Raw genomic sequence first — 18582 nt, forward strand, 5'->3', positions numbered from 1 at the left:
CTTTTGAAATCAGGACGTGTAATGCCTCCACCTTTGTTCATTTTTCTCAAGATTGCTTTGGCTATTCTGGACACCATTTTGTTTTAAAGCTTCTCAGGTTATTTTTATGCGAAGATGGTGTTGAAAACTAAAGTTTTAAAACCGGACAACACTTGATATTTTAAGAATTTTATATTTTTGCCAGTCTGGCACATTTGAAAAAAGAATCTCATTTGTGTGTTAAAAAATACTAATGAAGTTGGCCCCTTTGGGGCCATTTGGGCCACTTATTGACCATTTGTGTTTTCTGTAAAATGCCTGATTGCATCTTTTGTCTCTTTTTCTTGCATTGTGGAGCTTATCTTTTTCATGTGATTTGTATGAGCTCTTCATATATTTTGGAATAATTATTTTTTGTTGCTTATGTGTTGCAAATAGTTACCCATTTTCTTGTCTTTTCCCTTTCTTCGTGTGTCTTTTTGCGAATAGTTATTGCTAATTTTAATGTAGTTTAAATCATCAGCCTTGTCATTTAGTCTATGTTTTCGTGTCTGATTTAAAAAATTTCTAATCTAAGGTCACGTAGGTATTCTTATGTTTTCCTCTAAAAGTTTTAAAGTGCTTGTCATTTACTTTTAAATCTAATCCACCTGTAACTGATTTTTATATATTTTGTGAGGAACAGATTCAGTTTAATTTTTTTTATAGATGAATCACTGCTTTCCCAGCATAATCTATTAAATCGTTCCTCTTTCCCCTAATTTTTATGATGTTGCTTCTATTGCATATCAAATTTTTAAGTATGCATGTGTCTGTTTTGGGGGCTTAATTTCTGATCCATTGGCCCATTTGTCTTTCCCTATACCAATGTCACACATTAATTATTATATAGTTATAGTAAGATTTGATATGTGATAGGGGATGTCAACCCACATTCTTGTTGTTCATCAGAGATATGTTGCCGATTATTCTCTCTCTATTCAGCCACATAAATTTTATAATCAGCTTGTGAAGTTCCAACAAGACCAAAAATTCTGTATGGATATTTGACTGGAATTACGTAAGCAACCTGGGCACATTTGGGTATATTGAGATCCATGTGATATTTGATTCTTTCTGTCCTTGAACATGGCATGTGTGTTTATTGGTTTACATCCATTTTAAAGACTTGCAGAAACCTTTTTAGAGCCTCCTATTTTATCTGTTCCATATTATATATTTTGCTTTTTAACTTAGCAAGTTAGATGTTATTTTTACTGTTTAATGCATGTTTGCTTAGATTTACCCACATATGTAACTTCTACTTTTTTTCTTCTGTGACAGCACTTCCTTCTAGGATCATTGTACTTCTTACTAAAACACTTTTTAAAGTACCTTTAGTGAGATTCTGGTCATAGTAAACACTTTTTATTTGTTTGATGCTGTATTTATTTCACTCTTGTTGTTAAAAGGTATTTTCAATGGGTACATAATTCTAGCTTTCAAATTATTTTCTCTGAACTAATTATTTCATCATATTTTGTCTTTGATTGTTGTTAGACAAGCTGTACACTAAATTAACCTTCCCTGGCAATAGCCTGTCTATTCTGTTTTTTGATCTTGTTGTCCTTGGTGTTCTACTGTCTCATTGTGATGTATCTTGGTGTAGATTTCTTTAACTCTTCCTACTGTTTATCCTCATTCATTGGGCTTCCTGAATTTAAAGATTTTTCTGTTTAATCAGTTTTGGAAAATTACCAGCTATTTTTATATAGAATATTATCTCCCTTCTATGCTCTCTGCACTTGACTTCTGTAACTCCATTTGAGCATATTTTAAACATTCTCAGTCTGATTTGTGGTTTTTTTGTTTTTGTTTTTACATCTCTTTCATATTTTGTCTTTATGGACTGTACTCCACTAGATGTTTTTCTGACGTACATTCCAATTTATTAATTGTTTTATGATTTGCGCCTAGTCTTCTGTTTTACCTATCCAATGAATTTCTAATGTCAATTATTATGTTTCTTACACCTAGTCTTTGTTTTTCAAATAGTATGTCTTATGTCTTTGTAGGTCTTATTCTCTTGTTTGTTTTTGCTGACTCTTACTAATATTTGTTTGCTTCTTCCTGTGTTTTTTGTATTTTTTTATTGTGAATTAATGGTTGCTGAATCTTGACCTGAGGAATCTTCTTCTTGGAAATTTGCATGAATTACGGCTATGTGTCTGGGAACACTACCAAAGAGTAATCACTTTAAATTTAAATTCTCAGCATATTTTTTGACAACTAGGTAGTTTAAATTCTGGCCAAAAACCTCCATAGAGGCTGTCCTGTGGTTAGAGAATTACAGGGGAGAAACCTCTTACCCAATTCCAGAGTCAAGCAAAAACAGACAAGTATTGTTTTTCTCTGTGGGTGGGATTTGGTCTTTCTTCAAGGTAAGCCATTCACTGAGGATATTACCTTTGGGGGTTTTAGATTTACATAAGGAACTGAATTTGTCCTTAGTCTTGTGAAAAATCTAGGCTTTGTGTGCCATTCTATCAATAGAAACTGTCCTAGTGATTGGGCATTTCTCCCATTGAGGCCCATTAACAGCTAAAAGCTCTAGACCGCTAGAGATAGAGATTGGTTGATATTCCTGGGGCAGTCTTGACCTTTCACATTTGGATATGTGTCTAGATTAGTGTTAGCTTTTTGCTTTCTGGGGGCGGGGGGCTATGGGAATTTTTCTTAATTTCTTGGTAGCTAGCTTTTCATCTAAAGGTATTTTGAAAATATTTTCTGTGTTCTGTAAATTGGCAGTATCCAGTCATTTGACTACTCAGTTGACGAGCGTAACTAGTCATCTAGTGTTTTCTACATTGTCCCTCAATGACTCTTTTATTGGGAAGTTGGGAGAAACATATTATTAGGTTGGTGCAAAAGTAACTGCTGTTTTTACAATTATTTTTTTCAACCTTTTAAGCCAAAATTACTTTTGCACCAACCTAATAGCTACTGCTCACCTGCCAGCATGTTCAGGTCAGTGTATTTTATTTATTTTTTCTAGTGACTGTAGATTTATTAATAAGGTGAGGCTTAATCTGAAAAATCTCTAAGCACATTTATTCCATATCTTGTGAAATGAAAGTAAGTCCAATAACAACAGCCACATACAAAGTTTATGGCTTTGAAGGTAACTCTTAAGTTCATGAATGATCACATCATATATATGTTATATAAGAAGACTGTCAATAGTTCAGTCCATTGACTTCTAATCACTGGTGAATGGGTACATTTCCATCAGCTACTAAAAGGGTTTTAGAAACCTCTCCCAAGATGGAAAATAAAGACACCACCAGGGAAGGAGGAGAGTCAGGCATGGGTATCTTTCCCTGTTCACTCCCGTTCTAAGATCTAGGGAAATCAATTACAAAAACAAAACAAAACACAACAAAACCTCCATGTTTCAAATTTTCACTTGGAAATGAGAGAAATTACTATTAACACATCGGAAATAATACTGTGTAACTGAACACATGGAGAAATTACCAACTTTGTGACCTAATAGGTCAGTGCATTTTAAGTTCCACAGACGCCAAGTGTTGTTTCTGCTTAATTTAAAAATATGTTGTCATCTTGACATGGACACCTGATATGTCAAAATGTCCAGTGTATTCTGGATATTTCATATTGGCTTTCTGTTCCTTTAATATAGAGGATAAGTGTATACTTTTGTGTTTGCTTTGGGTGCAGGCATCTATAAGGAGTGCTTATATGAAAATAGAGAAGTAAATACTTAATACTAGCCAATCATGTATGAGAGTTTCTATTACAAATATCTTGAACTAATTATAGTGATTTATTGGTACTGTAATGATCTTGGAAATAGAAGCAACCTTGTGTTCGTGTGTGGATTGTTTACGTAGACAGTGAAGTGTTTGTACCTTTGAATCTGCCTGGAGTAGTGGCATTCTGATGCAGCATGATTCTTTTAACTATATGTACATTCTGTTAGTTTGCTATTTTCCTAGTCTATATAGAATTGTCTGGTTTCATGTATGCAAACAAAAACCATGGAGGAGAATGACTGACTTTATTTAAAGTGGAAGTGATTGGGTATAGCATTAGCTATATTCACCTCTGTATACTTGGATGAAATTTGCAGATAGTCCTTTGGGGTAGTCTGCATAAAATGCATTGCACTGTTTTCATTTCATCACTTATCAGCTGTTAGCACTCTTCAAACTCTATAGTTATCCTAGATGGGCGTCTTGGATATTGGGGTAGGATTCAGCTTTGGAAACCTCTATATGTAATATTTTATACTAATGCATCTTTGCGTTTGTTTGTGGCCATTTGTCATGGTCATGATAAGGTGATATCTAAAGGAAGCAGCCTGTAGCATGAACAGGATGTTGTTCACCTGTCACTATTTTAACGAATCCAAACCTATTATGTAGCTGAGAATATCAGTTTGGCCTCTTATAATGAGAAGAGATTTTATGTTTTATTTGAAATATGTTAATTTAAAATACATGAAAGATATGTAATTTGTAAAAATATTAATAACAGGACTACAACATGTACTATACTTAGGAAGAATATATTACATTTAGACATGGCATACACACCTCATATTCTATTCAGTATTCATAGTGAGTCATTCTCTGTGTTCTATATTTTTTTAAATCTTAAAATCACCTTTTAGGTTTAATATATTTTATTTTTGAGTACAAAGTGGGACAAAGTAGAAGATAATTAGCATCAAAGGAATACTCCTAGCACTTATCTTTAGACTAACTATAAATCATAAATCATTTTAGTAAGCATTATGTCTCTGCAAATAGGATTGCGACTTGAGCGGGAGTTGAATTTTTTATGTACAATGTTGTCACATTTTTTCCTTTTATAATTGTAGAAGTTGTAAATATGTCTGTGATTTCCATTAATCTACTACAGAGCTAGAACACTGAATAATTTAATTGAACTTAAATTAGGAAGTCTTTAGATACCATGTGATTTCCTTAGCCCAGATTTTTGGCTGTAGAATGTGAAAAAAAGGTTAAACCCAAAAGAGATTTTGCTGGGAAGAATCATCAGAACTTGTGACTGAGCGACGATGGCCATTTTGAAAGCTTAGAAGATGGAGAGGATGCCAGTCCTGTTGGCAGAATGGGGTCAGTAGGAGAAGCTGGTAAGATGTAGGGGATTAGGGGTTAGAGTGAGGATGCATTCTCCTTTAGATTTGTTTAATTTGCATTAACGATGGGACATCTGGGCAGAACTTTCCATCGGAAGCATGGAACTTGAAGATTGGTAACTGTGGTGAGGGCTGGAGCTGTTTATTTGGCATTATTAGTGCTGAGGTGATACTTATCCTGGGAGAGCGGATGAGTCTTCTAGGGGACTGAATTCATGTGACGTCTCAGAATTTCGAATCATTTCTTTAAGAAAAATTTTCCTGTATGGGCAAAGTTGAAGATTGAATAGGTAGGGAAGGTTTCTGAAGGCTGCCTCTTTGTAAGACACAGTTGTTATATCCCAAGGTTGAATTTTCCCATCAGCTTTTCAATGCTTTCATGTCCTTTTTATCAGCTAATATGTTTTTGGAAGGAGTGGCTTCGTGAAGAGGGCTAGAAAAGCTCCTCCTGAATTTTTGTCCAGCTAATCAGCATTTTGACATACTGTCGTGTGCCCTTGGAGTCTGTTTTAAGCGTTACAAAAAATGTTAGGAATTTCCAAGGAAAAGGAGAAAATTCTAGCATAACCACCTGACAAGAAATACATTTTGGATAAAATGCAACACAAATTACTGTCATTCACATGTTGATGTGGTTTCATTGTGTATGCATGGCCTTTGTGCACCTGGAATATTTGTGAGGCAGACTCTCCAATGCTTAACGTGGGGGTAGTCACACAGTCGGCAGCCAGTATGCATTAGCTGAGTGGATGAAGAAAACACACAAGTATAGAACCAGGCCTGGCATCAAACGTTTTGCCATTTAACTCAAAGCAAAGAACAAGAATACATGAAGCTGATATCAGAACTTTAAATACACACACTCAGTATAAAACCTAGGCCATAAGAAAGTTGTAAAACATATAATAAATTATAATAATTAAAGGGTTAATTTTTTTGATCAGGGCAAATGGAGGAGGGTTGTGTTAAGATCACAGGAATTTAGCCAAAACTTTGGGGAAATATTTCTTTTCTGGACTTTTTAAAAAACATAATATTTGTCTATATAATAAAAATAATACTGTGTGTGTATGTATGTATGTGTATATATATATATATATATATATATATATATATATATATATATATATATGATACGTGAAATATATAAAATCTTGTACATATACTATAATACTATTTTTAAAAGAATAAATAATAAATTTTTGCAAAGCAGTATTGTCCCCATCCACATATGTGGGGAACGATAGACTGAATCACAGTGGACCTAACTCGGCTCTCCTACTACTAGTAAAATGACTTAATGAGATATAAGAGAAAAAAGAAAGGTTATGTTTTGGCAAGAAGGAAAGGGCATTATGGTTCAGTACCTTCACTTAACTAACCTTTAAGTGTGCAATTAACATTTAAAGGAAATAAAGTTTTGAAAGTATTATAGAGTAATTGCGGAAATGTAAAATGTACTTAAAAGCCCATCGTGTGTTAGGAGAAATTCCTTCGAATAACAGTGACAGTCATCAGAAAGTGAGTTTGTGATGCATAAAAGATGATGAAAAATCTGTTCATTTGGTGACATAGGTACCGCTTTCTCCTTCCTTGTTTCCTTTGCGAACTTCAGCTCACTGAGGTTTTCTCTGACGAAACTTTTGTACTGACCCAGAAGTGATCTTTTAAACACAAATCTTGAAATATTTGAAAGAAGATGCTCAGTAGTAAGCAGGGGCAGCAGGAAGGAGAATTGGAAGGGCTTGCGCCTATCAGCATATTTGCTTATCAACTCACGCTTTGTTAGAATTTAAGTTGTATTTCAAAATTTATAATTTCTAGCCTGTGCTATTCAGCTGTTCAGCTTTTCTCTAACAGTGTAGAGGGTGTCTGAACTCATCTTTGCAATTTATTTAGAGAATATACAGAGGGTGGCAAAAAAATGTGCACACATTTTAAGAAAGAAAAAAAAAACTGTATTAAAAGTGTAATGCTCGATATATACCGATAACAAAAGATGAATGCAAGTCACATTTGATTTCTGCAATTATAAGAGGTGCTCAAAGTGGTTACCATCAGCGTCCAGACACTTCTGGTTCCAGACACTTCTGGTTACGGGGAGCACTGTTCGGTAGACTTAGACTTCTGTGGCGAGCGTGTAAACTGTCCCAGCACCACAGCAGAAGCCGCAGGACTTGTTGCTGAGCGAGGCCTCCCGGGTCTTCCCTTGTGCACATCACACACAGCACCGTGCGTCTCAGACTTACCATGGATGTGTGCAGTTGTTAGGCGCGTTGGAGGTTCTGTTGCAGACTCACGCCTCCATTGTCACTACTTCCACAACGTTGTCGAATTTCAAATACCACTTCAAAGTGGTCTTGCGCTCCTCAGATGACAACTGTGCTTCCACCAGTTTCTTTGACTGTCCTGTCTGTCGCTTGGTGACGCTGGCATTCATTTGATTATCGCTATCTTTTGAATCAACGTCATACTATACATTGCTACCGTAATTCAGTTTAACTTCGAAAAGTAATACATAGGTAACATCTCCTAAAATGTGTATACTTCTTTTGGCATCCCCGGTATGTAATGACAGTATTAATAAGGGACCTAAACTCAGAAGCTTTTTACAATTTTTTAAATCCAGAGCCCTTGGGCAATATGGATTTGAAACACTGGCCCAATCCACATCAGTTCACTTGTATTTTGCTTGCTCTTACAGGACCCTATCTCTTTTCAAAGCCCCTACATTAGATGTTTCTAGGAGTCTCAGGGAATATCTTACACATCCCATGAAATGTCTGTTTCATGTAGTGGCTGCAGGTGATTTTCCTTATTTCCTGTTTTGAACCCTTTCCTAGGGACAACTGTGGGGCGAGGGGCGGAGTTTCCCACTGGGCACAGCTGGTGTGTACTGAAGCCCTATAGGTGCCAACGTTATGGAGTATTCTGTGGCAAAGTGTGGAAATGTGTTTCTTCCTTTCTCCTTTTTAAAAATAATGGAGCAAAGGGTACTGAAGGTGTGCTCATGACACAGCTCCTCTTTCCATAGCACCCAGACATAGGACTATATTGGGGATGGGTCAACCAGACCTGGAGACATGGCCATGAAATAAATATGCTGCACTCAGAATCACCCCAATCCTTTCCAGAGTGCAGGTTTGTTTTACTGGGCCCTGCCTGATTATGTGATGCACACTTCCCTTCTGACCGACGGGAGCGCTCTCTCCCAGGAGGCCCCATAGTCCACCATACAGACAGGCTTCCTGCTGATTCCCGGGACTGTTCTCATTAGTCTCAGACTGTGCCTTGAACCCCTACATGGTTTTCATTTTCCTTCAACATGCTTTTGATGAGTAGCTGAAGGAAAGTAGAGGCAAATGAGTAGCACTATGTGTCTCTTCTGTCTTAACCTCTTTTCTATTCAGGAATGTATGCATGGAAACATATTAACGTCCAAACTTATCCTACATCTTTGTCTATAACGTTTAGCATTATGTAAAAAAAATAAGTACAATTAAACAATGACTACAATGGCCACTTGCAGCATGGGATTTTAGAGGTAGCCGACTCATTAAGCTATTAGAATAGTAGCTGGCATCTGTTACACGTGTGAGAGAGTGAGTTTTATTTCAAACCTGATTTGCAAATAGAACCTTACTAAGCACTAGCAGTTACGTATATCAGCATGTAACTCAGTCATAAACCGGTATCCAGAATCAGGACACATCTAAGCCCACTGAATGTATTAAATATTTCATATAGCTGACCAGAGAAAGAAAAGATATGTCACCTACTGTGGAGCTTGCATCCTGCAGATGAGTGAACAGTTACTTCTAGCTAGAAGAGAAAGAAAATAACACGTTTTGTGCTCTGTGCTTATGTATTATTTTAGGCCTGATTCATTCCATGATACTTCATTTCACAGTTAAAACTTACAGTGGAGACAGAAAGTTTAAAATATGCAGAATTGTTATTTTCATAATTTTAATAGTGTTCTTAACTTTTCTAACTTAGTTTCTTGTGGTAAAAATTATACAGGTTACCAAACTGGTTTTTTGTTTTGCTTACTGACATACTTCAGAAAAATATCCCATTAATAGAGAAAAAGTTTTCGAAACAATTGAGTAACTTACATATATCAAAATTATTCTGGAAAAATAGAAATACTACCTTGTTATTTACTTAACTTTTCATTACATAACATGTAATGATACGAGTGAAGCAAAATAACAGATGTTCTTAATTTCGTTTGCTTATGCATATATGTTGTTATGTCAATGTCAGCATATCTTTTAGTCAAAGGGCATGGTATTTTAAATCTTTAGTCTCATCAGTTACACAGTCGCAGTGCGGTGCAGGTCTAGAGCTTAATGGAAATGCAGAATTGAGTGGGAGGACATAAAAGATAAATGTAGAGAACAGAAGAGCACTTAGAGTAGAACGTTATATAGTTGTTTTTCCCTTCAACTTATTCTATATGTTGCGTACTCCATTCTTTTTTTAGTGTAGAAAAAGCTATAACATAAAATTTACCATTTACTGGTTTTTAAGTGCTCAATTAATTGGCATTAAGTATATTTACATTGTCGTTCAGCCATCACCACCATTTCCAGACTTTTTCATCATCCCTCAAAGAAACACTATATTTGTTAAGCAGTAACTCCCCATTCCCCTCGGTTCCCTGGCCACGGTAACCTGTATTTTACTGTTTCTAAGAATTTATCTCTTCCAGATACTACATATAAGTGGATTCATGCAACAGTTGTCCTTTTGTGTCTATCTTTCAAGATTCCTTCATGTTTTAACATGTATCAGTCTTCATGCCTTTTTTGGGTGAATAATATTTCTTTGTACGTATGTACCACATTTTATCAATTCGTCTGTTGATAGACAAATAGGTTGTTTCCACCATCTGCCTATCAAATAATGATGCTATGTACACTTGTGTACAAGTATCTGTTTGAGGCCCTGTTTTCGGTTCTTTTCAGTATATACCTAGGGGTGGAATTCTGGGGTCCTGTGGTAATTCTATGTTTAATCTCTTAGAATCCACCAAACTGTTTTCTACAATGGCTGCACAACTTTACATTCAAGCCAGCAATCCAGCTATGAGGATTGCTATTTTTCCACATCCTCACCAACACTTCTTATTTTCCTTTCTTTCTTTCTTTCTTTTTCTTTCTTTTTGGGTAATGGCGGTTCTAATGGGTATGAAATGGTATCTCATTGTGGGTGCTTTCAAAAATGCTATAAATGGAATTATTTTCTTAGTTTCCTTTTAGATTGTTCATTGCTAGTGCATAGAAATAGAACTGATTTATGTGTGCTTATTGTGTATCCTGAAGCTTTGCTGCATTTATTAGCTCTGACAGGTTTTCTTGGGGGGAGCGGGGGGGTTAGACTAGTGTTTTCACATGTAAAGTCATGCCATCTGCAAACAGAGACAATTTTTTCCCTTCTTTTTCAATTTGAATGTCTTTTATTTAATTTTTTTTTTTTTTTTTTTGCCTAATTACTCCGGTTAGGATATCCAGTACTATGATGGATAGATTGGTGAAAGCAGTCATCTTTGCCTTTTTCCTGATCTTATCAGATAGCGTTTCAGTCTTAGTATTGAATGTGGTGGTAACTGTGAGTTTTTAATACATGGCCTTTATCATGTTGAGAAAGCTTCATTTTATTCCTAGTTTAAAGAATATTTTTCTCAGAAATGTGTTAGATTTTGTTAAATGGTTTTTATGCATCAGTTGAAATGATCATGTGTATTTTTTCCCCTTTATTTTATTAATATGGTGGATGACACTGGTTGGTTTTTTTATGTTGAACCACCTCTGCATTGTGGCATGAATCCCACTTGATTATGGTGTATAATCCTTTTAATACTCTGCTGAATTCAGTTTGCTAGTCTTTTTTGAGGAATTACACCAGCTTTGGTATCAGGGTAATAATGGCTTCATAGAATCAGTGAAGAAGTTTCTCCTTTCTTAATTTTTTTGTAAGAGTTTGAAAAGGATTGCTGTTAATTCTTTAAATATTTGGTGAAATTCACCAGTGAATCCATCAGGTCCCGAGCTTTTCTTTTTTCAGAAGTGTTTGATTACCGATCGAATTTCCTTCTTATAGGTCCATTCAAAAATTTTTTTTTTTAAAATTCTGTTTTGGTAGTTTGTGTGTTTCTAAGAATTTATGTGTTTCGTTAAATGTCTGGTTCCAAAAAGCAGGGGAGGTGTTTCTGGGTATTTAAGTCTTTTGATAGATGCCATTAGAATAAGCTGCTGTAACCAGAGAGGGTGGAAACCAAGGCAGACACCTTCACTGGTCCTTCAGGGAACTGCCAAACCAAGCAAAATGTACAGCCCCAAATTTTGGAGAACAAGGCCCCCACTGGCTCCCCTGGCATCCGCTAGCCCCTCCAGGAACACAGAGGCGCTGAGGGATGGAGTATGGGATCTGTTTTGTACATGTCATTTTCTTACCAGAGAACAGCAGTCTCTCTTCATGAAACACTTGCCTTGTAAGTATTCAATCAGGTTCCAGAGTTCTGCCATTGTTTATTTAAATCACTCCTTCCAGCTCAGTGGTTGCTTTGTTCCAAGGACCAATCCCTGGAACTTCCTTCTGTGCCATTTTGTGTCAACCCTCCTTTCTTAAATTTTTTGTTTCCTGCTTCCTCCCTTTCGTATGTCTTCTGAAATCCCATACAAGTCCCCAAAAGGTTGGTTGCAGGCGGATGTGATGATAATTAGAACCGTACCAAAGTCCAAGATAAACTAGGTTGAGAAGAATTAACCAGTTTTAATTCTCTTAGGCATCAGACTTGAGCACGCATCAGATTCATCACTTTTGCTTGATTCTCCATTAAAGTAGAAATGCATTGTGTGTTTAAACACAGACATTGTAAATAATGGGTTTTGTTTTTTTTTACAGGCTTGATGTGTTTTATAAGATTGAAAATGATTATAAATTTTGCCAATTATGAAGAGTAGAGTTGATTTATTATTATTATCATTATTATTATTACACATGAGTTAATTTCTACATAGTATTTTTCTGTTTTGTGTATGGATTGACAAATTATCTTGACAGAAAGTAAACCTTAAAAATTATGTATTTAAGGCCATGAGGATGAGTCAGTTTATTACTGTGATGTCATTTATTGCTGCCTGCTTTTTTAATTTAACATTTACATACTACAGTGCACAGTAACCGAATATATTTATATATTTATTCACATGAAATTGTAGCTCATTATTTTAGTTAAGTTTTTAGTAAAGAGGGTGTGGAAACACTGATACTCAGAACCCCAATCAGAAATTTATATACTGTTGTATTTTGTCACTTTTAGAGTTGTTAATGCATGTTTAAGAATTCTAATAATAAAATACTAAACTTTCATACTTTTATTTCTTTTTAGAACCTCATAAAACATCTTCCTGAGCAGAAGGTCCTCAATGAGTTAGCACAGCTGAAGAATGAGTATAACGAACTTTGTGAGCCTGAACAATTTGGAGTTGTGGTACGTATCTAGCCTGAGGGCCCACAAACGCAGCTTGGAGGTCACACTTGTCAGAAACAGTGAAAAGAAAATTTCAATTGTTTTTTAACTGGATCACTACATAATTTAATGTAATATTGACTGTCAGAAAAGATTCCTTTTTTATCTGTTGCTTGTCATCATATTGAAAAATAGAGAAGTCAAGATTTATAGTCTATAGAACATTTCAAAATATCTCATGGGAACTCCTCCATACCTGTGCCGAAATTTAATTCTATTAATATATGAAAAATAGTAGGTATATTACTGTATTGGCTATTTTTTCTTCTATTTAGATCTTAATGTTAGAATTTGCCTCCCACCCCTCCCCACCCCCATTTTAGGCTAATAAAAATGGTAGTAACTAGATAAATAGCAATATTCTAAAGATATTTTCTGTTGTATATGTTACATCAGAAAAAGCACAAAGATTTTCAGATTTCTTATAGTGTTATTAATTGATTGTAAGCTTTAAATACACTTTTTCAGCCAGGAAGTGAATCTCGTAAATATAGATCATGCTTTAGAGTGGTTAAATCGTTTTTGGAATGTATTATGTTTCCTTATCCCCCCTTCATTTTAAGGGGTACGAGAGATCACTAGGTATAAATTATACATTAAAGAACATAGTTATACCGAGGGTGCCAAAAAAAATGTATACAAGTGGACAGTTTGGTCAATGTTGCTCAAGCAGCAAGCAGTTCACTGTAATCAGAAGGGTCTGGACGCTGATGGTAACCACTTTGAGCACCTCTTGTAATTGCAGAAGTCAAACGTGACTTGCATTCATCTTTTGTTATCGGTGTATATTGAGTATTACAATTTTAATAGTTTTATCCTTTCTTAAAATGTGTATACAGTTTTTTGCCACCCTCTGTATGTTTTAAGTACTCCCCAAACCTGCTATTTGAATAATTGTACCCAAAAAATGGTGGAAAAGAAGGCATGATGATTCATTTAATCTCTTAGAGAAAAAGCTGTTGACTTTGATGTTCAATACAAGTTTGTTGGCTCTATGAATAAACAGTTCTAGAACAGCTCCCAGCTTTACCCTGGCTCCCTGACCATTTTTCATCTGTCTAATAGGACGTAAAATTACCATCAGACCTAATATTCAAACACTGTGTCTGCTTTATTTAAAATATTGTGTAACCTTTTAAATAGCAACATATTTGAATTGATCCGATTTGGTACTCTGCAATTTGAAAATTTTGTTTAAAGTTAAAAAATTGATAGATGAGACAGGGAACGTTCCTTTTGAACATGTACATTAACTGCTGGCCCATATTTAGTGTTTATTAATTCTCAGCCATTGCATTGTGTACACTGATGTAGGAGGGTTCTTTCAAAGCCTTTCAAAGCAAATCAGGAATGTATATTTGGGATGAGATAGAGCATATAAATATACCTGAGGAAGACATTTCTCTCATTTTTGAGTTAGGGAAATCAATCAACTGAACTGGCTAGATATTATTTATTGAATAGCCACACTTTAGTGCAATCTTAGATAATCAAAATTTTTAGACCCAAGTCCACACTTGAAACCTAACCTGCCTGAATTCATATTATAATTGAAGCGAGGCTGTGTACCATCTGAGAATTCAGCTGTGTTTTGATGGTTATGAGTTTTAGTAGGTGCACTACACAATTTCTCTGAAGCCATTTTTTTTTTCTAGAATGCAGTTTATCTTGGAAGATGTATTAGTTTGCCAAGCAAGTCCTTCAAAAGGAATATCCTTGGTACCACACTGAGGAAATGAAGTTTGGGGACATAAAAAGCAATATACCTTCTGAACCAGAAGCAAAATAGAAAATGGAAGAGATTTCTTGTTTATGCACATAGCCGTAAATAATTCTGGGTCTGTGTACATGAAGTCACATGGTCCTCTTATTTACTCTTCCCATCCTTAGCTACATGTCTGTAGGGAAGAAAGTCAAGGACATTGCAAAGTAGTTTATGCTATGTAAATCTTCTAAGGCAGGATCAATTAATATTTCCCAAATAAAGTTTAGATAACCTCATATCTAGCCGAAAGATATTTAAAATAATGATATATGCCTTAGTCATTTAGACATGTCTGCTTTGCAGTGCTTAGGACAATGTCTTATATACAACAGATAATAGATTAATGTTTATTGAATTGAATTATAGGACAATTATTAAAACCACCTGTGAGCCTGAGATTAAAAATAGCGTATTTTAGATCTGTAAAAGTAAAAATACTAAAACATATTTTTCCCGGTCTATGCTGAAATTAAATTCACTTCTGTGTGGCTATTCCCAAATACTTTTTAACCGTCAAAATTTATCAACAGCTTCCATTTAGGGCTACTTTGAAAATGTGTAGAATCATCTGTGCTAATGAGAGAGGCTCCAAATTGGTTGTCTGGCTTCTGCTCTCTTCCTGCATAGTCTTCGTAAAAATTTCTATTCATCATGCGCTATCCGCATGAGAAACCTTCGGTGTCTCCCAGAATTTACAGAAGAAAACCTCGTCCTCCTTAGCATTCTCTGTCTGCCTCTGACGCTCTGGTTGTATATCTCCCTGTTCTCTTTGGTGCACTCAGTGAATTGGTGTCTTTATGACATGTTAGCCTTTACCTCAGCGGTACACACCCTTGTTGCCATTTCAGCAGTTATTTTACTTGCTTCTCTTCAATGGTTTTTCATTGTTCCGTAGCGGGTATACCATTTCTTACCTGCTCTCGTGTAGTCTAGCTTCATTCTTTTCACTTACTACAAACAACCGAATCGCTTCCTCGCCAGAGAAATAGGAAAGCACTTGGGCTTCAGAGCCTCCAGTATCTCTTCTATCTACAAAGTTATCTTCACCCATATCCTTTATTAACTTATTCTCTATCAGACTTCAGAAAGAGGAATAGCTTATTTAGTATGACTAATATTGATGTTGCCATTATTAGTTATAGAAACAAAAATATATGGAGGAGCTTCTGTGTCAGATACCATGCTAAGCAGTTTTACACACATCACCTCAGGTTGGCACTATTATTAGCTCCATATTATGGATGAGGAAACTGAGACCAAGGAAGGCTGAGGAGCTTGTCCAAGGTTCCATAGTAAGTAGTAGATGCAAAATGCAAACCCAGACAGCCACACTTCATAGACAGTGCTTTTAACCACTGAACTTTACTCGTGTGTGTGTGTGTGTGTGTGTGTGTGTGTGTGTGTTTTCCTCTGTTACATGCTAATTTACTTACCTCTGTTGGAGGACTATTATCCCCTGCCTACTTTAGTTCTGTTATTCTGTTGTCTCTTCAATTTGTCAGTCTCCACTTGGCCCTTCTCTGCAAAAAAAAAATAACTTCTTCAGTCACTTCCTGCTGAAAAACGAGTGATTGGATACCTGGATAGATGGACGAATAAGATTCCTTCATTGGCCTTCAGGTCTCTGATTCCTACTTACCTCTCTCTATTTCTGGCATCAGTATTTTCAAAGGTTACTTTCCTTTGTCTCTCTCCTTCCTTACCTTCAATGAACAGAAATCAGAATTCTGCCTTTAAATAAGGCACTGAAATGACGTAGGAGAGGTCTTTAATTGCCCCCTGATTACATCGAAAATATACAACAGATATACTCACATCCCTTTATCTGTGCTGTCACTACCTTAGCCCAAGCCAGGATTGTCATTCCCTTTAACCATCACAATATACTTTTAGGTTGTTTTCCCCACTTACACTTTTGCCCTTCTCCAAATCTGTCTCGGCACAGCCCTCAGTGACATTTCTAGAGTGCATTTGTGTTGCCTCATACTATTTATCTGCTTCAAGTGTCAGTGCGTTGTATGACACTAAGGCTACAATGTAAACTTTTTACCACAAATTACCACCTCTCCTATTTTTATCTCCTGTGGTTGAGCTTCGTACTCATTACGCCGGGCCTATATCGCATTTTATTTTTCAGTTTTTTACATTTGCCATGTTCTGTCCTGCCTCTGGCCCATTATGTATGCTGTGTCCTGTTACTCCCACTCACTGCCTGCCTGTCTCCTACTTATTCTTTGAGTCTCAGCTTAAATTTCATTCTCCCCATCATGCCTGCACTTACCTATCGGTCAAAATTAGGTCTCCCTATTAAATTTTCTTAGAGTACATTTTACTTTCCCTTTCCAGAAATCATCATGGTTTTAAATTATGTGTTTATTTGTGAGGCTTTTTAAAATTATATATTTTTTATTTTAAAATTACAGTTGGCATGCAATATTATATTAGTTTCAGGTGTACAGAATAATGATTAGGCATTTACATAACTTGCAAATTGATCACCCCAATAAATCCATTACCTATCTGACACCATATATAGTCAGTACAATAAAACTGACTATATTCTTTATGTTGTACTCTACAACCCCATGACTATTTTGTAACTACCAGTCTGTACCTCTTAACCCTCTCCTACCCTGTCCCCCAGTCTGGCAGCGATCAAAATGTTCTCTGTATCTATGAGTCTGCTTCTTTTTTTTTCTGTTTTTTTGTTGTTCATTTGTTGTTTTCTTTAGAGCCCACATATAAGTGAAATCATATGGAATTTCTTTCTCTGTATGACTTAATCTACTCAGCACAGTGCCCTCTAGGTCTGTGCATGCTGTTACATGTAGCAAGATTTCCTTCTTTTTCATGGCTGAGTAATATTCTGTTGTATATATGTACCACTGCTTCTTTATCCATTCATCCACTCAGGGACATCCAGGTTGCCTCCATATCTTGGCTATTGTAAATGCTTCAATGGCTGTATGGATACATAGTCTTTTTTTGTCTTTTGTTGTAGCATTGGTTTTAAAGTCTATTTTGTCTGGTATAAGTATTGCTACCCCAGCTTATTTTCTTATTTCCATGTTCATGAAATGACTTTTTTCATCCCTTTAATTTCTGTCTCTGTGTGTCTTTTGATTCAAAGTGAGTCTCTTGCAGGCAGCATGCATAAGGGTCTTGTTTTCTTATCCATTCAGCCAGCTGATGTCTTTTGATTGGAGCATTTAACCCATGTACATTTAAAGTGATTATTGATAGTTATGTAGTTGTTCCCTCTTTATTATTCATATGGTTTATCTTTTTTTTCTTCTCCTTATAGAAGTCCCTCTAACATTCCTTGTAATAGTGGTTTGGTGGTGATGAACTCCCTTAGCTTTTTCTTAGCTGGAAAGCTATCTGTCCTTGGATTCTAAATGATAGCTTTGCTGGGTAGAGTAATCATGGTTATAGGTCCTCGTTTTTTATCACTTTGAATATTTCGTTGCTGTCCCTTCTGGCCTGCAAAGTTTCTGTTGAGAAATCAGCTGGTAGTTTTATGGAGGATCCCTTGTAGGTAACTAACTGCTTTTTCTCTTGTTCCTTTAAAGATTCCCTCTTTGTCTTTTATCTTTGACATTTTAATTATGATGTTTCTTGGTGTGGGCCTCTTTGGGTTCATCTTGTCTGAGACTCTCAGTGCTTCCTGGGCTATATTTTTATTTCCTTTGCCAGGTTAGGGAAGTTTTCCATCATTATTTCCTCAAATAGGTTTCACTTCCTTGCTCTTGCTCTTCTCCTTGTGGTACCCCTCTGATGCAAATGTTGGTATGCTTGATGTTGTCCCAGATGCCCCTTAAACTATTCTTATTTTTTGGATTGTTTTTTCTTTTTGCTGTTCTGATTGGTTGTTTTTTTTGACTACCATATCTTCCAAATCGCTGATTCGATCCTCTGCTTCATCTCGTCTGTTGATTCCCTCTAACGCATTCTTCATTTCAGTTATTGTATTCTTCATTTCTGACTGGTATTTTTCTTTATGTTTTCTGTCTCCATTTTTATATTTCCTGTGTCTGTTTTGAAGTTCTCACTGAGATCATTGAGCATCCTTATAACCGGTGTTTTGGTCAATTGCTTGTCTCCATTTTGTTTAGTTCTTTTTCTGGAGTT

At 35.9% G+C, this 18582-nt stretch overlaps 1 protein-coding gene across 3 annotated transcripts in view; it reads left to right on the plus strand.

The window, feature by feature from the left end:
* DIAPH2 (diaphanous related formin 2) overlaps positions 1 to 18582 on the plus strand; it is an 832169-nt gene that overhangs the window by 390862 nt on the left and 422725 nt on the right. For all 3 annotated transcript variants that reach the window (XM_019756670.3, XM_019756672.3, XM_019756671.3), the window contains one exon: positions 12546 to 12647. In XM_019756670.3, coding sequence (XP_019612229.2) covers positions 12546 to 12647 — 102 coding nt within the window. The remainder of the gene's footprint in view (positions 1 to 12545; positions 12648 to 18582) is intronic.

Source organism: Rhinolophus sinicus, chromosome 18 (assembly GCF_057876585.1).
Source record: "Rhinolophus sinicus isolate RSI-liver-muscle chromosome 18, RSI-T2T, whole genome shotgun sequence".
Taxonomy (NCBI): domain Eukaryota; kingdom Metazoa; phylum Chordata; class Mammalia; order Chiroptera; family Rhinolophidae; genus Rhinolophus; species Rhinolophus sinicus.